We start from the raw sequence: 21,126 nt of genomic DNA on the forward strand, positions 1-21,126 counted from the left end.
TGAATTTCTTAGGATCCCCCAAGAACCTTTCCGTGCCAAGGGTAATTGAACTGGCTGTATGACTTGGATGGTAGAAGGACTTTGCCCTCCCTGCGTAATAGGGGGCTGAGTCTGCATCAGAGGAGGTAACGTGGCTTCCCTGATGTAATGGGCTCCTCTAGAACTAGTGGGACTGGATTGTGTTATTCCCGCTACTTCATGTCGAAGGGTACCCATTTCCTTCCTCATCTTAGGATTCTCCCCTCTTACTGCATCTACCTCCACTCGCAATGCGTTAAGGGCTTCTAACCTAGATGTCAGGACCGTTTCAGTCTCCATCGCTCAGGCCGTAGTAGAACGTGGGCTTGTCACTCTGTCACAAGGTACACAGATTGACTAACCTTAAGAATCCGGTACAGCAGGAGCGATGTAGTAGCTAGTTTCACTCCTCCCTAGATACGGCACTTCAAGTGAGTATATGGTAAACACTCGCCTATGAGGACCTCACCCAGGGAAGGGGAAAAAGTGGATAAATAAAACATAAAGGATTGGCAGCCATAAACCATCTACAGGACTCGACAACAGGAGAACGCCAAATGTTGGATCTGTAAGCTGGTACCTGCACAGAGACACAAGAACATGAAAGTCACACTCTTCCCTAGAGTATACTATCACCTCTATGTGTATAATGATGCTGACTTCAACTTACTTTACATGGCTCCCACAATCATCCCGACAGAAAAAGGCAAAATAGAAAAAATAAAGTAAACAGAAAAAGAAAACAGGGAACTGCCCAAGAACCCCAATTCTAGAAGGATACGGAAGCTTTCTCTTGCGAATACTTTCAGTCAAGTTGAGAAAGCTTCGACTACTTGGAATGTATTCAATAAATGTTCCACTTCGACATATAACAGTTAATTTCACAAAGTTTTCTGAGCACCCGAATCTGAGCCTCTCAACAGCTCTAGGGAAATCAAAATGTTCGACAAATCCCAAGTGCCAAAAACCACAAAGTCAATGTTTAAACCAAAAGCAAGAAGAGTAAAAAGGTACTCTCCCGATGCTAGCACTCCGCTAGCCACAGTTCCGATAGGGGGGAACACAATAATAAAGGAGCAATAGGATTGAGCCTCTCTCCGCGGGCACAGTGTACCTCTGAGTCAGTGTCCAAGCGCGGCTTCCAGCGTGGCTCTCTGCACAGCTCCTAGCGCGGCTCTCTGCACGGGTCCCAACGGTCAGCAGACGCCAATAAACTATAGCCAGGACTTGAATCTCCCCAGCGCAGCTCTCACGTAAATGTAGAAACACGAATACCATTACAAGAATCCAGGGTCGAAAGAGCACAAGGACGCGGCTAAACCACAGGTGACAAGCACCGCGGACTGCACAGAGAAGGCAGATATAGAATGCCGGAAAGGAAAGTAGTTGACAGCGAAAACAGACTGCACCCAAGCATTCTGGGACATGTAGTCACACTCTATGTGCCTAAATCGTGACATCATGTCTGGCAAGAAGAGCATGGGACTCCTTACTGCCTGCTCTGCGGAATGGATGACACCTACTAACATTTAAAAAGGAATACAAATGTGGTTATTGGCACAACATATCAGATTTTGTTTGTCAGCTTATGAGTTCATCTCTTTAAGTTGCTAATGTGTTTATAAGTGTTTATGTGTGCGCCTGCTCTTTCTGTCAACCCAGCCCCTATTTCTGTCACTATAGCAACAAGAAGCAGATGCTTACTGCTTACAATAAATACAACTTAACTTAGCAGTAGTAACCCATTATAATAGGAGTACCTCTTTAAGTGGATATCGACCTTCCAAGAGAATCCTGAGCTCTGTTGGGGAGCACCTTACACAACTTGGAGATACCCAGTTAGAGGACTTGTGATGCTCAAAACATACTGGGTCAATCAGATTAATGAAATGAGGATCAGGATGGCCCCTATGGATCCTAGCAGTAACTATCAGATCTGCAACCTTTCTGTATGATCACACACATTTTATATTCAAGACAGTCACCCGCATGCAGTCTTCTTGTAGAGCACATCTAATCATCTACGGGTGGCCTCAATTCCGAGTGATGTGGTAATGTCCGATTCTTGTTCAAAGGCTGCACAGGGGTGAAAATTGTAAATAGTGTATAAAATATCACAACCTGCATGGTTTTTTTTCCATGACATACTTCGCCCGCTGAAAACTATCAGCGGAAAACGGCCAGAAAAAAAGGGCAAAACATGCGGAATTCAGTGGTAAGCAAAAATGCCACATGTTATGCCTCATTCCCACCTGGTTAAAAGGTATTTGCCATAGCCAGTAAATACCCCACACCAGGGTAATGGTATTTTACGAGTAGGTAAATACCACTTCCGATTCCCCATTATTCAGAAATGGGCCTAAGAAGTGTACCCACACATGCTTCTGAAGGGGAGCCCCTTATTTTTAAAACTGTGGGGAAAACTGTCTTTGTAATTTTTTTAATCTCACCTGAGTGTGCCTGTGGAGACTTTTGTTTTTATCTTCACGCTGGTGTGGGATTGTGCATTCTTTCCTCTGGCCCCCACGGTCCACCGCAGTCAAGAGCGGACTGTTTGAGTGGAGGTAGACCAAGGGGAAACTTTGCTCGTTAATTTTTACCCACTTACGGGCTGTGCCATTTGCTGCTGCCATCTTTTGGCAAGGGACCCTCTAGTGATTGCGTTCCCTGCCCAGGTGGGCCCTTTAACCCCTTCGCTGCGGCGGGAATTCCACCGCATCGCTAAGGGGGTGGGGGGGCCGAGCGGCGCTCGCATGCTCGTGACGGAGCCGCTCCGTCACGAGCCGCGGTTGAGCTGTGCTCATGTTGGAGCGGTTCCGTCATGGCCCCACCCGCTTAATGGAACGTCCAGCGCAGGGGCGGAATTCGCGCCGCGCAAGCGCGCCGAGCGGGCCATGACGGAACCGCTACGTCATGAGCACAGCTCAACCGAGGCTCATGACGGAGCGGCTCCGTCATGAGCATAGAAGGGGTTAAAGAAAGGCTGTGTGAGTCGCGCGTTACAATCACTCGAATAGCTAAGAGGTGCGAGCTGCCCTTGCTGATGACTACTATCTTGCACTTTGCACTTTCCTAATTTTTTAACATTTGTCTAGGCTCGTGATTTGCAATTATGTTTAAAACTGTGGGGAAAACTGTCTTTGTAGTTTTTTTTATCTCACCTGAGTGTGCCTGTGGGGACTTTTGTTTTTATCTTCACGCTGGTGTGGGATTGCGCATTCTTTCCTCTGGCCCCCCGGTCCACCGCAGTCAAGAGCGGACTGTTTGAGTGGAGGGAGACCAAGGGGAAACTTTGCTAGTTAATTTTTACCCACTTCCGGGCTGTACCATTTGCTGCCACCAGCTTTTGGCAAGGGACGCTCTAATGATTGCATTCCCTGCCCAGACAGGCCCTTTATGATCAGCCCACAGAACTTGCACGCATAGGACGCGCGCAGCGGGCGTGCCAGCGGTGCGCCGAAGTCTCGCCAAAGGTAAGCCCGTCTGCGCCCATCCGCGCCAGTCTGGGAAACGAGGTCCATACCCCTGCCCCTCAAAATAACACCAAAATGTAATTTTCTTCGACCCAGCTCCTTAATCTTCGTTTCTCTTAGTCTTTTGTGCGTCAGCTGGGATGCTAATGTTGAGACCAACATCTCTGCTTGCCCAAATTGCAAATTTTCTTGTAAAACTGGTTTTACTGAACTTAGCCACACTACAACATCTAACATTACCACCCATTCGCCTATCCAATTTGATAAGAAATGTAAGCCTGCTACCCCGAACAGATTCCTATTTTTTAGTATTAACTGGCGCTCCCTCCCCAAACATCAGGCAGACATTTTTGATCTCTTAGTAGATCTACAAGCCAATTCTATCTTCCTAACGGAGACATGGCTCAACAATTGCTCAGGACCTGATGTGGCCAGAGCCCTGCCCCTTAACTATGTGATTGTAAGAAAAGATAGAGGAGACAGAGTGGGTGGAGGAATCGCGATAATTTTTTTTTAAAAACTTGTGTTGTAAATTTGATGAACTACTAATCCCTGATTGCGAAGCAGCTACTTTTAAACTCACTCTGTCCCCTCAGTTCACCCTAACTGGGCTATTGGTGTATCACCCTCCAAGCCCTGCTGGTTCATGGGTTGTTAACTTCCCCGACTCGGTTTCTCCACGTCTACTACAGTCAGCCAACTTTATTATCATTGGCGATTTCAACCTCCACTTGGAGGATCCTAATTGCACTATTGGTAGCACTTTGGTTAATGATTTGGCGGTGATGAATAATATACTTCACAATCGGGGGCCCATGCACAAAGCCGGCCACCTTCTTGATACAATTTTTTCCAATTTTACCTCTTTATATTGCCCAGCAGCCATCCCGCTTATCTGGACTGATCACTTCTTAGTGGGCTTTAATTTAGTCATCCCCCATCCTTCATCTGCCAATAGTATCTCTACGGCTATACCCTTTAGGAACTGGAAAAACCTCAACATCACCAAGTTTAATGCATTGCTGTCAAATAATGTCCCTAGGCTCCGTAATGATATCACCTTGGATCTGTCAGCATTCTATAACTGGATCCAATCTACCCTTGACATTTGCCTTCCTCCTTCAACCAAGAAGCTTAACAACCATCGCCCCCCTGCTCCTTGGTTCAAAGACGAGCTTAAAGGGGAGAAAACGAAGTGTAAAAACGCAGAGCGTCGATGGCGAAATATTTATTCACCAGAAGCTAAATCTGTCTGCCTGACTATTAAGCGGTCCTATCATTCCCACTGCAGGGCTGCGGGCGCTAATTATGTCTCTTTGTCCATCACCCAGGCGAATAAGTGTGCTAAAACTCTATTCAATCTGTTTAAGGATTTATCCAGCGCTGATACCTCCTCCTATCCTCAACACTACACAATTTGAAGATCTGGCTCAGTTCTTTCTGAATAAGATTGAAACCATTTATTCCAATCTGGCCAGCTCTGCCAACCCCTCTTCTTCTCCCCCCTGCAAAGCTCTCTACCTGCTCCACCTCAACGCCCGATAACGGTTGTGTTCAAACACAAACAACGACCATTCTTTATTCATGGCCACTTCTGGACATGAAATCACTTACTCATCACCTCAGTAAAATTTTATCTGGATCTCCCAGTGACCTATTGCCCATTACAGTTCTGTGACAAATTGAACCGCCTTCCCTTGATTAGATTCTTCAATTGCTCAATTCATCTCTCACAAATTCGACTGTTCCCCCTGACTGGAAACATGCGATGGTTGTTCCATTGTTAAAAAAGACTTATGTTGATCCTTCTCTTCCCTCCAATTTACGTCTATTTCACTTCTGCCTTTCCTCTCTAAGATTCTGGGAAGACACATCAATGGGCATCTGTCTAAGTACATTGAAGCTAATGGGCTTCTGCACCCTTCCCAGTACGATTTTCGGACCTGATACTCTACGGAGTCAACTCTCCTTGGGGTGACCGAAATGCTACGTTAAAAGATTGACACTGGCAAAACCATGGCCTTGATATTACTTGATCTTAGTGTGGCCTTTTATACGGTTTCCCATACCGTACTCAATAAGGCCCTTCAATTATCGGGTCTCGCGGGCCTGCCCTTAACTGGCTAAGTTCCTTTTTTTCCAGGTTTTTTCTACCACATCAAAATCGAAGCCCCATGCTTCACCTCATGGGTCCCCCAGGGCTCTATTCTCAGCCCCTTGCTGTTTAACATTTATGTTAAGCTGCTGGCAGAAATGGTTGAGGAATCCGGTCTATCGCTGTTCTCCTATGCCGACGATACCCAGATCCTCTTCTCTCTTTCAGCAGGTAATACCACCCAGCCCTCTGCTCTTAGATCTGGCCTTTGTAAAGGGGTGACCTGGATGAACGCCAACTCTTTAAAGCTTAATGGCGATAAGACGGAGATCCTGATCTTAGGTAAAGATCGAAACCTCTGGGCCCACAACATTGGCCACCTGAAATGGGTCCTCTCCCTCAACCCTCCTCCCACGTGCGTAACCTTGGCATCATTGTGGATGACTCTCTCTCCATGCGTCAGCAGGCAACTAAGGTTGCTGCCACCTGCTTTACCATTCTGAAATGGTTGAGAAAGATTGTGTGGATGCTCCCACCACATGCTCAGCGTACCGTAGTCCAAGCCCTTGTCACCTCTCGGCTGGACTACGGGAACGTGCTTTACTTGGGCGTAACCAAAGAGGTTACACGGAAATTACAGCGAGTTCACAACTCCATGGCTAGATTACTCTGCCCCGCTCGCAAACTCTCACCCACATCTGGGCTGCTGGCTGATCTCCACTGGCTTCCAGTGGAAAAACGCGTAGTTTAAAGCTTTAACGTATATGTTCCGCATGAAACACTTACAATCGCCCCACTACTTGCAACTTTTAGCCTGTCCCTATGTCCCTCTTCAAAACCTCAGATCCTCTACTCAAGAAAAATTTAGAGTCCCTAAAATCAGGCTTTCCTGTATGGGGGGGGCGCTCTTTCTCGTATTTGGCCCCTCCCCTTTGGAATAGCTTGCCGTTACCTCTCCACATGCAACCTAACCTCCTGCTATTCCGTAGATCCCTGAAAACATGGCTTTTCGGCCAATAAGCTGCTCTTCTCTATGCTGTTCCTGTACAGCGCCGAGAAACCCTTTTGGGTAGCTGCGCGCTGATATACAAATTCAAAAAAATAAATAAATAAAAATCCTTCTAGAGTGGTACAGAAATATTCGTTTGGTGTTTCACAGATTCATCCTTCTCAAGGTCAATGGGGCATATTACCAAGCAATAGCGATAATTATCGCTATTGCTTGGTTAGAGACAAAAATTTATCGCTGCGCTGCGGCGATTTTTACCACAAATAAACCTTGGTATTACCAAGGTTTATCGCAAATGCGATAAAAATCGCCGCAATGCATGAATATCGCTGAAAAGTCAGCGATATTCATGCATTACCGAGCTAATGCTCTTAGCCATGTTATCCACCTCCCATTGGATAACATGGCTAAGAACTGCTCAGGGCAGGTGTTAGCTTTTGGAGATATTCACGCTTAGCGCGAATATCTCCAAAAGTTGGTAATAGGAGATAGCGATGTTAGGGACTGTTTCCAGTCGCTAACATCTTGGCACGCCCACTTTGCATGTCATTAGTGATAAATATCACTGACATGCAAAGCGGGGCCCAAGATGGTCGCTATCTTCTACTAGATGTTGCTAACTGGTGTTAGCGACAGCTAGGTAATAGTTAGATAATTTTATCTCCGCTTTCTTGGCTTTTAAAGCCAAAAAAGCGGAGATAAACCCCCTTGATAATATGCCCCATAGTCTTTTGGTCTTTCTCTTGGGGTTTCAAATTCTTTATGTTTTGATTTTAGCACTGAGTCTTGTAAAAGGGGGGACTCACTATTCTCGAGTGAAAACATGTTTGCGAATTGCTAGTTCACATATTGAGCCTTCTAAAAGATCATCTTGATCCCCATGGGAAGGTATAAACATGTAGCCTTCTGGAGGGACATACGCATTCCTTCTGCTGAAGGTATACATTGTATCTTTTAGGACAGAAAAACACATTCATATTAATGGAATGTAACTGACATTAATACTTCTGCACCAGGTAATGAATGCATCCTTCTAGAGAGCTCCATATGTTTATCCATGCAGGAAGGCACACACAGTCTTCATTCTGAGAGAGGGTCACACATTCTTCATTCTGAGAGAGGGTCACACATTCTTCATTCTGAGAGAGGGTCACACATTCATCTTTAGGAGCAGCATACACCAGTGGCAGAAGGCAAGATGACGAGGCCTTCTTGCAGAATGTGATGAGGGTCCCCTGACTCCCCCATATCTCACAGATAGCTATTGGCCTTCGCCTGATTGGCGGTTCCCTGAAGGTAGGAGGAAGGGCATGAAGGGTTGGGACCCCCTAAGCTGCAGGGACCAGCTTCACGCCCTGGCATACCGATTCATTGTCATGGAAAGGCACAAACATTATTATTTCTGCAGAGGTGTACACATTCACTATTCTGAGGTGTGCACACATCCATCCTTCTCTGGTGTGTACACATCCACCCTTTTCAGGTGTGCACACATTCATCTGTCTTCGGTGTGCACACATTCATCCTTCTGCGGTGTACACACTTCCATCCTTCTATGGTGTGCACATATCCATCCTTTTCAGGTGTGCACACATTCATCTGTCTTCGGTGTGCATACATTCATCCTTCTGCGGTGTACACACTTCCATCCTTCTGAGGTATGCACACATCCATCCTTTTGAGGTGTGCACACATCCATCCTTCTGAGGTGTGAAGACATACTTATTTCTGAGGTGTGCACACATCCATCCTTCTGAGGTGTGAAGACATACTTCTTTCTGAGGTGTGCACACATCCATCCTTCTGAGGTGTGAAGACATTCTTCTTCCAAAGGATGGATGTGTGCACACATACATCCTTCTGATTTGTACACACCCCACCCCCCTGAGGTGTGCATCCATCCATCCGGCTATTGTGTTCACACATCCATCCTTCTGAGGCTGGCACACATACATCCTTCTTAGGTGTGCGCACATCCATCCAACCTCGGTGTGACACACCCATCCTTCTGAGGTGTGCGCACAAACTCATCCTCGGTGTGCACACATCCATCCTTCTGAGGTGTGAAGACATTCTTCTTTCTGAGGTGTGCACACATCCATCCTTCTGAGGTGTGAAGACATACTTATTTCTGAGGTGTGCACACATCCATCCTTCTGAGGTGTGAAGACATTCTTCTTCCAAAGGATGGATGTGTGCACACATACATCCTTCTGATTTGTACACACCCCACCCCCCTGAGGTGTGCATACATCCATCCGGCTATTGTGTTCACACATCCATCCTTCAGAGGCTGGCACACATACATCCTTCTTAGGTGTGCGCACATCCATCCAACCTCGGTGTGACACATCCATCCTTCTGAGGTGTTCACACCCATCCTTCTGAAGTGTGCGCACAAACTCATCCTCGGTGTGCACACATCCATCCTTCTGAGCTATTCACACCCATCCTTCTGAGGTGTTACACACATTTTTTTCTTCTGAGGTGAGCACACATTCATCCTTGTGAGGTGTGCACACATCCATCCTTCTGAGGTGTGCCCACATCCATCCTTCTGCAGTGTACACACATCCATCCTTCTCAGTTTTGTACACACATTTATTCTTCTGAGGTGTGCACATATCCATCCTTCTGAGGTGTGAAGACATTCTTCCTTCTGAGATGTGCACACATACATCCTTCTGAGTTGTGCACAACTCCACTCCCTGAGGTATGCACACATCCATCCATCCTCAGTGTGCACATATCCATTCTTCTGCGGTGTGCACACATCCATCCTTCTGCGGTATGCACACATCCATCCTTCTGCGGTGTGCATACATCCATCCTTCTGAGGTCTGCACACATCCATCCTTCCGAGTTGTTCAGACATCCATCCTTCTGCAGTATGCACATATCCATCCAGCTGCACTGTGCACACATCCATACTTCTACGGTCTGCACTCATTCATCCTTCTGCGGAGTGCACAGATCCATCCTTCTGAGGTCTGCACACATCCATCCTTCTGAGATGTGCACAACGCCACTCCCTGATGTGTGCACACATCCATCCATCCTTGGTGTGCACACATCCATCCTTCTGCGGTGTGCACACATCCATCCATCTGCGATATGCACACATCCATCCTTCTGCGGTGTGCATACATCCCTCCTTCTGAGGTCTGCACACATCCATCCTTCCGAGTTGTGCAGACATCCATCCTTCTGCAGTATGCACACATCCATCCAACTGCAGTGTGCACATATCCATCCTTCTGAGGTGTGCACACATTATTCTTCTGAGGTGTGCACACATCCATCATTCTGAGGTGTGAAGACATTCTCCCTTCTGAGGTGTGCACACATACATCCTTCTGAGGTGTGCACACATCCATCCTTCTGCGGTGTGCATACATCCATCCTTCTGAGGTCTGCACACATCCATCCTTCCGAGTTGTGCAGACATCCACCCTTCTGCAGTATGCACACATCCATCCAGCTGCGGTGTGCACATATCCATCCTTATGAGGTGTGCACACATTATTCTTCTGAGGTGTGCACACATCCATCATTCTGAGGTGTGAAGACATTCTCCCTTCTGAGGTGTGCACACATACATCCTTCTGAGGTGTGCACACATCCACTCGGCTGCAGTGTGCACACATTCGTCCCCTTCTTAGAGGACATTGTAGCCACTGCTGCTGTCTGGGCCTCGGCCACAGCACAGTGATGCCAGAGCTTCTCTGCTGGCAGTGAAATGAAAGCTATCACATGGAATCACTTCGGATGACTTGATGCAATGCTTTGAGAATATCTTCAGAGATTCAGAGCACAGCGATGGAGAGAGGTCACCTTGGTGTAACAGAAGCCAGGTGGAACTCTTCTGCTTTTAATGAAATGAGATTTATAAAACCTCTCCTACAAGTCTGTATTTCACACAGCATGTATGTATGATAAATGTGTGGACAGGAATTCCAGTGTTGTAATAGTAGGGCAGAGAGCGAACTGTGCCAGGCATGACATCCGGGTCTTGTTGTCTTTTTGGACGTGGTGCCAAATGAGTGAGACAATGGGCCTTATTTAGAGTCGCTGGTGAGAATTGAAAATCTTTATTTTCTGGAAGAAATTATAAATACAAAGTAGAATGGACTGCCTGGATTGCCTTCGTCTAAGTGGCAGTATTGTGGGTGGATATCAGCCAGTGTTTTCTGCGGTGTATTCTTAGTTTCTTCGACAAATCAAGCTTATTATGTTCTTAACACACAGTATCAGTCTTAAAATCAAGAGGCAGTTGTGATGAGCAATGTAATGTGTATTTGTATAGCGTGTGCTTGTCACCCATGAGGGATTTACAGATGCTGAGTGGGTGCGATACAGGTATGTGGCAAGAGTGGTAAAGAGGATCAGGTGAAGAGACAGGTTTTGAGTTTTTTGTGGAACTCTATGGGCCCGATTCACAGAACTAACTTAGGACAAAATCCTAAACTTACTACCATTTTGGTATTCACAGAATGCACTTACTTATTTTGGTATTCACAGAAGACACTCATTTTGGTATTCTCAGAAGTTAGGAGTCCTAACTTTAGGACTCCTAAATGCCTTATGTGAATGCCGAAAGTCTTAAAATTAGGATTTTTCTCAGTTAAGGAGTAGTAAAGGTTGGACTCCTAACTTTAGGACTCCCAAATGCCTTCTGTACATGCCGAAAGTCTTAAAATTAGGATTTCTCTCAGTTTAGGAGTAGTAAAGTTAGGACTCCTAACTTTAGGACTCCTAAATGCCTTCTGTGAATGCCAAAAGTCTTAAAGTTAGGATTTTTCTCAGTTTATTAGTAGTAAAGGTAGGACTCCTAACTTTACTACTACTAAACTGAGAAAAATCCTAACTTTAAGACTTTCAGTATTCACAGAAGGCATTTAGGAGTCCTAAAGTTACGACTCATAACTTCTGTGAATACCGAAATGAGTAAGTGTCTTCTGTGAATACCAAAATGGTAGCAAGTTTAGGATTTTGTCTTAAGTTAGTTCTGTGAATCAAGCCCTATGAGTGATGTGATTGTCCTGTGCTGAGGGAGGTTGTTCCTGGACTTGTCTGCCAGGTAGGAAAGAGATTGGCCTCCTGTCTTGCTTCTATGGATGAGTAGGGTGTAGGCAAGAATGAGTGAGGCAGAGCGGAGGTTTCTGGTAGGCTGGTAGAAGGAAAGGCAGAGGTTGAGATAGTTGTGCCTCAGTTTGTGTAAGGCCTTGAAGTCATGGGTGAGCATCTGAAACCGGCAGCGCTTCTGAATGGGGAGCCAGTGTGGTTCTGAGTTGAGGTTGATGTGCATGCAGCAAAGAAGGCTGACTACTAGTCTGGCGGTGCATTTTGGATGGTTTGCAGCTTTTGTATCAGTTGGGAGGAGCTGTCACAGTAGAGGGTGTTGACTTAGTCCAGTCTGCTTATAATGATGGCATGTATGATGGTCTTTCTACAGTCTTGGGGGAGCCATTTGAAGATGTTTTTTAAGTATGGAGAAGATGTGAAAGCAGGCGGAGGCGACAGAGTTGATTTGATGCCTCATGGTAGGGTTGGTGTCCATGATGAGGCCCATGTTTCCTGCATGGTGAGAGTGAGGGAGTGAGGCCACTTTGCACAGGCCACCAGGTAGAGTCCCAGAGTGAGGTTTGTTGCAGAAGGTTAGCACTTTCATCTTGTCAGCATTGAGTTTGAGGCAGTTAACTTTCATCCAGTTGGCCACGTCAGACATGCTTAGTTTGATGTTATGTTTGATGATGTTGGGGTCGTCCGAGAGGGATAGGATAAGTTGGTTGTCCTCCACATATGGAATGATATTGAGTCTGTGGGTCCGAATAATACTTGCTTTAAAACATTTTTTTTATTGATTCACAATATCAAATTGTATCATCATTCTATAACCATATAATCATGAAAAGCCCCCAAAATATAAATACCCATCTTTCGCTTCCTTGAGAATTTAGCAGAAAATAAACAAAATTATAAATTATAAATATTATACATTTTGGCTCGCCACACTTCAAACACAGGGGCCTCAGGTTGCAGCCAGACAGCAACAATACTCAGACGGGCAACAGTCATAGCCAAAACCAAAAAATAACAGTGTTTTTACATCGGTTTCCCGAGCTCTAAATCGGGCCAGTACCTAATAACATCATAGGGGCGGTAATTTTGATAGACATCCCCACAATTGCTCACAAAAACATTTCAATATTACTGATATACAAAAACAGTTTACTGCAGGCGTAAAAAACATGTAGACAATCAGCATTATCACTCCCACAATGGAAACACTTGCCATCTTGCCTCTCACCCTATTTCAGCATCTTTGCAGGCGTATATTATAAAAAATTGAGCTTTCAAATTCGCAGACAGAAATGTTTCTCTGGCCATTATAATAGCCTTCTCTAAAAACACCTCATGTTCACCAAATGCATTAGCCATTTAAGATTATGTTTCTCCAGGTCATCGCCCTTGGAAGATAACATTTTATATAATACCCCTATTCTCTCCTGGCGCCTGATTGATTCAATATGTTTATGCTGTACGGGTGCCAGATTTTTCCTACTTAAAAAATCCCAGATTTGAAGAAACTTAAAAAACTGTGTCCTAGGTACGCCATATTGCCTGGCAAAATCCACAAATTGAAAGTAAAGCCCCTCCCTCTCATAAAAATCACCAATTTGCAAGATGTCCTTACTTCTCCAATTTCTGACCACATGATCCCAGAAGATCGAAGGCAGGATGCATAGGGCACTAGTAGGAGTGTAGTATGTTAATACTTCTAAATAATTTTTTTAACGTATAACTTTCCAAACTTTAAAGATGGCCTCCATAATCTTAAAATGTGTCCTCTTGCAATAACTACCATCAACTTCCTTGAACAAGTAATTTCTAACTTCCGCCCCCAATAGTACATGGAAAATTGATGGGGCTTCTGCTATATTACTGACCTCTTCTCTGGTCTGCAATATACTAATTTTAAGAAAAAAACATGCATAAAAGTAAAATGTAAAGTCAGGTATTGACCAACCCCCCCTTTCCCTCGGTAGCGTCATAATCTGTGTAGCTCTTCTAGGTCTGCCTGGGGCCCACAGAAATTTAGCACACACGGTTTGCAATTGCTGAAGTTGTTCCCTAGTGACCTCCTAGGGGACAGATCTAAAAAAAAGTATAAGACCCTAGGTAGGATATTAATTTTTAAAATATTGCCTCTACCCACCAGTGTAAGTTGGAGACACCCCCATCTGGCTAGGTATTCTTTAATCTTAAACATATTATCCAACCAATTAGCTTCCACTAATTCTTTCATAGATGCCCAAATTATTATCCCTAGATATGTTACCTCCTAAACAGATCTTGATTCCCCAGACATCATATTGTTAGTACATAGTATTTGCGTATTTGTCCCATTATGTTTATAGCCGGATATTTGTCCGAATTCTTGTGCTAAATTCTCCACTACTTCAATCGCCGTGGGCGGGTCACTAGTAGCAATAGCTATATCATCCGCATAAGCGAATACGGAATGCTGAATTTCCTGGAGAATAAACGGTCTTGCTAGGGGACTACTATCATACATATTAATAAAAGGATTCATATAAAGAGCAAATAATAGGGGGGAGCAGGGACAGCCCTGCTGAGTTCCTCTAGTTAGTTGTTAATGGGAGGGAAGGGGGTGCAGGGGGTTGGGATATGGATGGGTTGGGGGAATAGGGGGTGGGGAAGCAAAGAGGGGAACATTTTCATAGTAGCAGATTGGGAAAAGTTATTGGCAACAGAAAAAAATTTGCATTGGTTAAAATGTTAGCAAGGCGTGGCTTACGTCATTTATTTTTGTTTTTCTTTCTATGGCTGGCAGCTGGCAGGGGACTGAAAATTTGTTCTTTAAACGTGTGCGGCCTCAATAATTATAATAAAAGAAAGAGGGTTTTGGCGGAATTGCGGTTGATTCAACTGGATTTACTGTGTATTCAAGAAACTCACGTCCCCTGGGGGAAATGCTCTGTATTGAAAGATCTAGGGTTTGTACTTCTCGCAGCGTCACAACAGACATCAATGATACGGGGGTGGCAATAATGGCTAAACCTGCCATTCAAAGTACTGGTCATGTTTTAGTTGATAAACTATGGAGATGGGCAATCGTGGAATGTAACTTTGGTAGATCTAAGTTTACAGTTTGTACGGTTTATGGGTCTAATTTTGACAAACCTCTCCTTTTAGAAGATTTAAATATAGAACTTGCAATATGGCCGGTGCCTTTAGTGCTCTGCGGAGACTTTAATATCAACCTGGTTAATAAAGAATTACAAAAGGGAAGGCAAGGATATACTGGACGGAAACCTTGAGTGTTTCAGGCATTATTTAACTTGCTGACACATCATGGGTTATTAGATGCATGGGACAATCTTCAAACATCAGCACCTGGGTATACGTTTTATTCCTTCCCTCATCAGAAATTGGTCCACCTCGATAATTTTTTTATATCAGATGAGTTGCTTCCTGGGGCACAGGTACATATATACTCTAGGATAACTTCTGATCACGCTCCTTTAGCGTTGGAAATTTCGGCATTTACAGTCGATATTGCTCCAAGAACCTTTACATTTGATAAGAAGTTACTCCCTGACAATAGGTTTAAGGAACATATGCAGAAATGGATCAAGGAATTTTTTGAGAATAACAAACACGCAGTTCCGGTTCCGGTGCTGTGGGATGCCTTTCAGGCTTGTTTTAGAGGAGAAGTAACAAGCTTTGGCATACACTATAAAAAAATGGCTAAAGTGGAATTACAGGAATTATATTTAAAATTGACACTAGCTGAGGAAAAATTGACTCAGGGGATTGCACAGCGTAAGGATATTGAGGTGTTGGAATCTGATACAGTACGATGTCTGGTGAATATCAACAATCTTTGGAATAAGGGGAATGCCAAGAAATATCTGATTCATAAAAGGGAGTGCCATGAGTATGGTGAGGCAGTAGGTCCCTGCTTGGTGCTCCGAATGCGGATGAAAGAGTCATCCCAGAGAATCACTAGTCTTAGGGATAGTTCAGGCTTAATCTCGACTGAACCTCTGGGAATTCTTGCAATTTTTCATCAGTATTATACTGACTTGTATACACAGCAGTCACCTGCTAATGTGAACAATACGCCGCTGGTGGGTGAATTTGTGCAACTTGATCAGGAAGAGGTGGAGGTGTTAGACAATGTAATCACTATGGATGAATTAAAGATAGCGTCAATGGTTTAGCGATTGGGAAAGCTGCTCGCCCGGATATGCTCCCTGGGGAGCTGTATAGGGTATTTTTTCATGACTTAAAGAAAGAGATGTTAGAGATGGTATGCGCTGCTCAAAACGCCATGCACCTAAAACTTGGGATGAAGCTACCATTGTGGTTTTTAAAAAGAAGGGGAAACCTCCTGAGAATCCGGGATCTTACCGTACGATCTCCTTGGTTAATTGTGACAGGAAAACATACACTAAAATATTGGCGAACAGGTTGGCAAAAGCTATATCTCCATTAGTATCTCTGCGTCAGCACGGTTTTATCCCTTCACGAGAGAGGGTGGCACTTTGTAACCGCGGGACCAGAAAAGGGCAGGAGACGTGTTTTAGTGACTCTGGTTTTTAATTGCTCATACAGTGCATCGGTACAGGTTTTTCGAGCTGTGGACCTTCTTGGTGATCTGCTTCTCTCTTTGCGCTGTTTTCTACGGGTTCCCTCTTCTCTCCTCCGGACCGGACTCCGTCTCTTAGGGGGCTCTGGAGGCTCCGTTCTGGCCGCCCACGCCGACGCCGATGGGGAAAAGGAAAAGAGAGGCAAGTATCAGAATGGATCCACAGGAATGCAGTGGGACACACAAGGATGGGGTAGTGAGGGGGAACACGTAGTACAGTGATCCTGATCAGCTCGTTTAACTCAATGAGGAGGGCGAGTGCTCGTGCTTTTCCCCCGGGAGACGTCCCTCAGGTTCCTCCCCCCCCTGTCCACTAGACTTCTGGCTTTATCGGTGAACCACCCCAGGAAGCGATTACGCACCTCAGTGAGCCGTACCCCTCCTGGCGTACGGCTGGGCGACGCGTGTTGTTGGCCTCCAGGCGTTCCCTGTTCCTCCTCCGCTTTCTCGCCGTCTGCTTTCTCCTGCAATGCTCGGTCCGAGCTGCTCTCGGAGATCAGCTCCCAGGTCCACTCCCGATCCGTCGGCTCTCCTTCAGAGCGAGGGGTCTCGCCGATCCACCGGATGCTGCCGCTCTGCTTGTCCTCGCTCTCTCCGCTTCCTCCTCTCCTCCGCTCCTTTCCGCTGCTCTCTCGTCCTTCTTCTCTCCGCTCCTCCTCGCTGCTTCCCGCCACTCTGCTCCTCTCCACTCTGACCGCTCCTCCGGTGTATAGACACACCTGGTGCTGGGCGTTCTCCTCCTTTATCCACCTGTGAGGCTCCGCCTCTTCTACACCTCCGGACTGGTTAAAGGGCCATACGTCCTCCTCGTCGCAACTGTAGGTGTCGGGGCTGTACCACTCCGAATACTGCGTGGGCTGTGGAAAGAAGAGGGGGGGGTCACATTGGATCAGTTCGCGCCCTGTGGCGGTGCTCGCAAGGGGGACCCCGTTACACACCTCCCCCCCAGGATGCTTCCGCTCGGTAAGCGGGTGTCGAGACAGAAAATCAGCCCCAACGTTGTCCACACCACGCTTGTGGCACACCCTGAAGTTGAACGGCTGCAATGCCAGGAACCACCTCATGACCCTGGCGTTGTTCGATTTGTTACGGGCCATCCAAGTAAGGGGCGCATGGTCTGTGTATAGCGAGAAGGGCCGGCCCTCGAGGTAATAGGCCAACTTGTCCACTGCCCAACGGATAGCCAGGCACTCCTTCTCTACTGTGGCATACTTTAGTTCCCGCGGTAACAGCTTCCTGCTGACAAACAGGATAGGGTGGTCCAACCCATCTCGACCTTCCTGCGACAGCACCGCGCCGATCCCAAACTCGGATGCATCTGTGTGCAAGGCGAATGGACGCGTATAATCCGGGGAATTGAGGATGGGGGTGGAGGTGATCCTTTTCTTCAACTCGTTGAATGAGTCCAACATGACCACCGTGGGATTGGCCAGCGCGGCCTGTTTGACAGAGGTCTGCAGGGCGTCCGTGAGGGGGGCTGCCACCTGAGCAAAGTTCGGTATAAACCGTCGATAGTACCCTATTAGCCCCAAAAACGCACGTAGTTCTTTTTTTGTGGTGGGAAACGGTGCCTCTGAAATGGCCCTGACTTTCTCCGTTTGTGGCTCGATCATGCCGTGTCCCAGGACGTACCCCAGGTACTTGACTTTATGAAATGCTATCCGTGATTTCTTTGCATTAATCTTCAGTCCCGCATGGTTCAGGGTATCCAACACTTGCGACAGGTGTCTCAAATGGGTCTTCCAGTCGGGGCTGAACACCACAATGTCGTCCAGGTACGCTGAGGTGAAGGACGACAGACCGTGTAGTACATTATTCATAAGTCTCTGAAAGGTGGCGGGTGCACCGTGAAGGCCAAACGGTAGCACCGTAAACTCATAATGGCCCTCCTCGGTTGAAAAGGCTGTTTTATGCCGGTCCTCCTCTCTTAGCGGCACCTGCCAGTACCCTTTTGTGAGTTCGATCGTGCTTATGTACTGCGCATCTCCCAACTTCTCTATGAGTTCGTCAATCTGAGGGATGGGATAGGCATCGAACTTCGAGATTGCGTTTAGGGCCCGGAAGTCCATACAGAACCTGCGTGAGCCGTCCGGTTTGGGTATGAGGACGATCGGGCTTGACCAGTTGCTGTGTGAGGGGCGTATGACCCCGAGTTGTAACATGTCAGTTACCTCGCGGCGTATGTCTTGTCTCCTGGCCTCTGGGATCCGATAGGGACGTATTTTTACGGTCTTCCCTGGGTCGGTGTCTATTCGGTGTTCGGCCAGCGTGGTTTTCCCCGGGAGGTCGGAAAACACCTGTTCTTGTTTCAGCAGCACGTCCAGCAACTCTTGTTTTTCCTCCTGTCTCAAATCATCGTTGATCACTAGCAGGGGAATCGTGGAAAGGCCAGGGTTTTTATCCGTCTCAGCAAGGTGAACGGGGTGGGGGGGTTTCCCCAACCACTTCTTTAGCAGGTTTATGTGGTAAACTTGCCTTTTTCTGGCGCTCACTTGTAGCCGGTAACTGGTCTTACCGATCTTCTCCACTACTTGATACGGACCACTCCACTCCGCCTTGAATTTTTGTGTGGAGGAGGGCAATAACACTAGAGCCCAATCTCCTTTTTCCAAGATCCTCCATTTTTTTCCTTTATCATAAAGGTTCTTCTGTTTGTTCTGGTATTCCTCGAGATTGGCGAACGCCAGGTCCCTTAGTTTCCCTAGCTTGGAGCGCAGGTTCCGAGCGTATTCCAGGGTGTTTGTGGTCTCTTCTGGGGTTTCTTTTTCCCACGCCTCCTTGGTCATGTCCAATAGTGATCGGGGCTTTCTCCCATATAACATCTCAAATGCCGAGACCCCTAAACTGCTTTGGGTCTGCCCTCGGATGACATACAAAGCAATGGGAAGTACCTGGTCCCATTCGTTACTGTTGACTTCCAGCATTTTTCTTAAGGTGGATTTTAGGGTGCGGTTGTATCTCTCTACTAATCCGTCGGTTTGCGGGTGGTATACAGCGGTCCTTATCTGGTGTATGTGAAGCACTTTACATACGTCCCCCATGAGGCGTGACACGAAAGGGGTCCCCTGGTCGGTTAGTATTTCCTTAGGGAAACCCACCCGGGTGAATAGTTCAAGCATCTTGTCAGCCACGTTCTTGGAGGTGGTGGAGGTGAGGGGAAATGCTTCCGGGAATCTCGTGGCATAGTCGACGATGACGAGGACATATGAATATCCTTTCTTTGTTTTTGGGAGAGGTCCAATAATGTCCATCCCAATCCGTTCAAAGGGAACCCCAATAATGGGGAGGGGTTGTAAGGGCACCGCAGGAGGCCTCGTCATGTTTCTAGTTTGGCAAATGTCACACTCCTGGCAGTATGTTAAAGCGTCTTTGTATATCCCAGGCCAGTAAAAACACTTCAGGAGGTTCTGGGTGGTTTTCTCTGCTCCTGTGTGACCGGCCACCAAATGCGAATGCGAAAAGAACAGGACTTGTTCGCGGAATGACACCGGAACCAACAACTGCTCGGGATCCTCTTTCCCTCCCTGTCGGTAAACCAGTCCGTTTTTGATATATAATCTCGGATAACGCATTGGGTCTTCGTCCTGGGTGTGGTGTGCCTTCTCCCAGGCGTTAACCAAGGTGGCGTCATTGGCCTGGGCGAATTGAAAGCTGCGGTCTAATGTCCAGGGATCCGAGGACGCCAAAGCCGTCACCGCTTCTGAGTGTCTCCTTGTTTCCAGAGTCTTCTTCGTCTGGGCCATACTCCGCTCGAACATGGACAAAAAGGCCGGGTTGTCCGTTCCGATTATCAGGTCTTCAGGCAGCGTAGACAATACCCCGTCCCGAACCCTTACGGCGGGTCCTTCCTGGGGTTCTAGGGGCAATAGAGCGACGGGATAGGGCTTCACATCCCCGTGGACACATCGGATGTATACTTGTTCGTGGGGGATGAGCTGCTGGGGCCTTACGTGGTGGGCCTGTACTACCGACTGGCGGCAGCCAGAATCCAGGAGCGCCTGCACTGGGTTACCGTTTATCCTCATACTTACGCGGTATGCGTGTCCCATCTCCGCCGAGTAGAGGACGGTTCGGGGCAGATATCCCACTTCCATCGGTTCGTCTGCCGGTCTTCTCCTGGGGCAATGCCTGGCTATATGACCCCAGGTCCCGCATTCAAAGCACTGCGGTCCCGTGTGAGGGAGGGGTTCGCTTTTCCAGGGCCGTGGTTTGGGTGTTTCTGGAACCCTCAGGGGTTTTTTCTCGGGTCGGAAGGGTGCCTTCGACTTGTCAGACTCCGGGGCCTGCAGGGGTCTCTGTTGTACCCGTGAGTATGTGTTAGCCATCTCTACGGCTTGAGCTGTCGTCAGATCAGGGTGTTGTTTTAGCCACCTCTGGGTGGAAAAGGGTAGCGCCTCTACAAACTGTTCCAAATAAATCCGGTCCATTATTTCCTCTTTCGTGCTTTCGTTCGGGCTGAGCCACTTGTCGGCGGCCATCTTCAATCTGACAAACAGAGTCTTTGGCGTTTCTCCTGTTACGCCTCGTTCTCGCCGGAACCTCAGCCGGTATGCTTCCCGGTCCAATCCCAGATGGTCCAGGATAATCCGTTTGATATCCGTATAAGGGGTGTCACCCCTTGGATTGGCCACCTGGTAAGCGGCTTGTGCTTCACCGACCAACAGCGGGGCCAAAAAGAAAGGCCATTTGGCCACAGGCCATCCACAGGCTCTGGCCGCCCGCTCAAAATTTAATAAAAAGGCATCGGGGTCCTCTCCAGGTTGGTACTTTTGCAGCGAGACCCCACCTATGGTGTGGGGTATGTTGCTTACGGACACTGGGCCGGACGTAAGAGGGGGGTCCAGAGCACGGG

At 47.0% G+C, this 21,126-nt stretch overlaps 1 protein-coding gene across 1 annotated transcript; it reads right to left on the minus strand.

The window, feature by feature from the left end:
• Window positions 1-16,516: 16,516 nt before the first annotated feature.
• LOC147692946 (uncharacterized) lies at window positions 16,517-20,860 on the minus strand. Its single transcript, XM_086939563.1, has 2 exons — window positions 20,306-20,860; window positions 16,517-17,131 (listed from the first exon to the last, which is right to left on the minus strand). The coding sequence occupies exons 1-2, from the start codon at window positions 20,750-20,752 to the stop codon at window positions 16,517-16,519; spliced, it is 1,062 nt and encodes a 353-aa protein (XP_086795689.1). The 5' UTR covers window positions 20,753-20,860.
• Between the last annotated feature and the right edge of the window lie 266 nt (window positions 20,861-21,126).

Source organism: Lissotriton vulgaris, chromosome 9 (genome assembly GCF_964263255.1).
Source record: "Lissotriton vulgaris chromosome 9, aLisVul1.2, whole genome shotgun sequence".
Lineage (NCBI taxonomy): Eukaryota > Metazoa > Chordata > Amphibia > Caudata > Salamandridae > Lissotriton > Lissotriton vulgaris.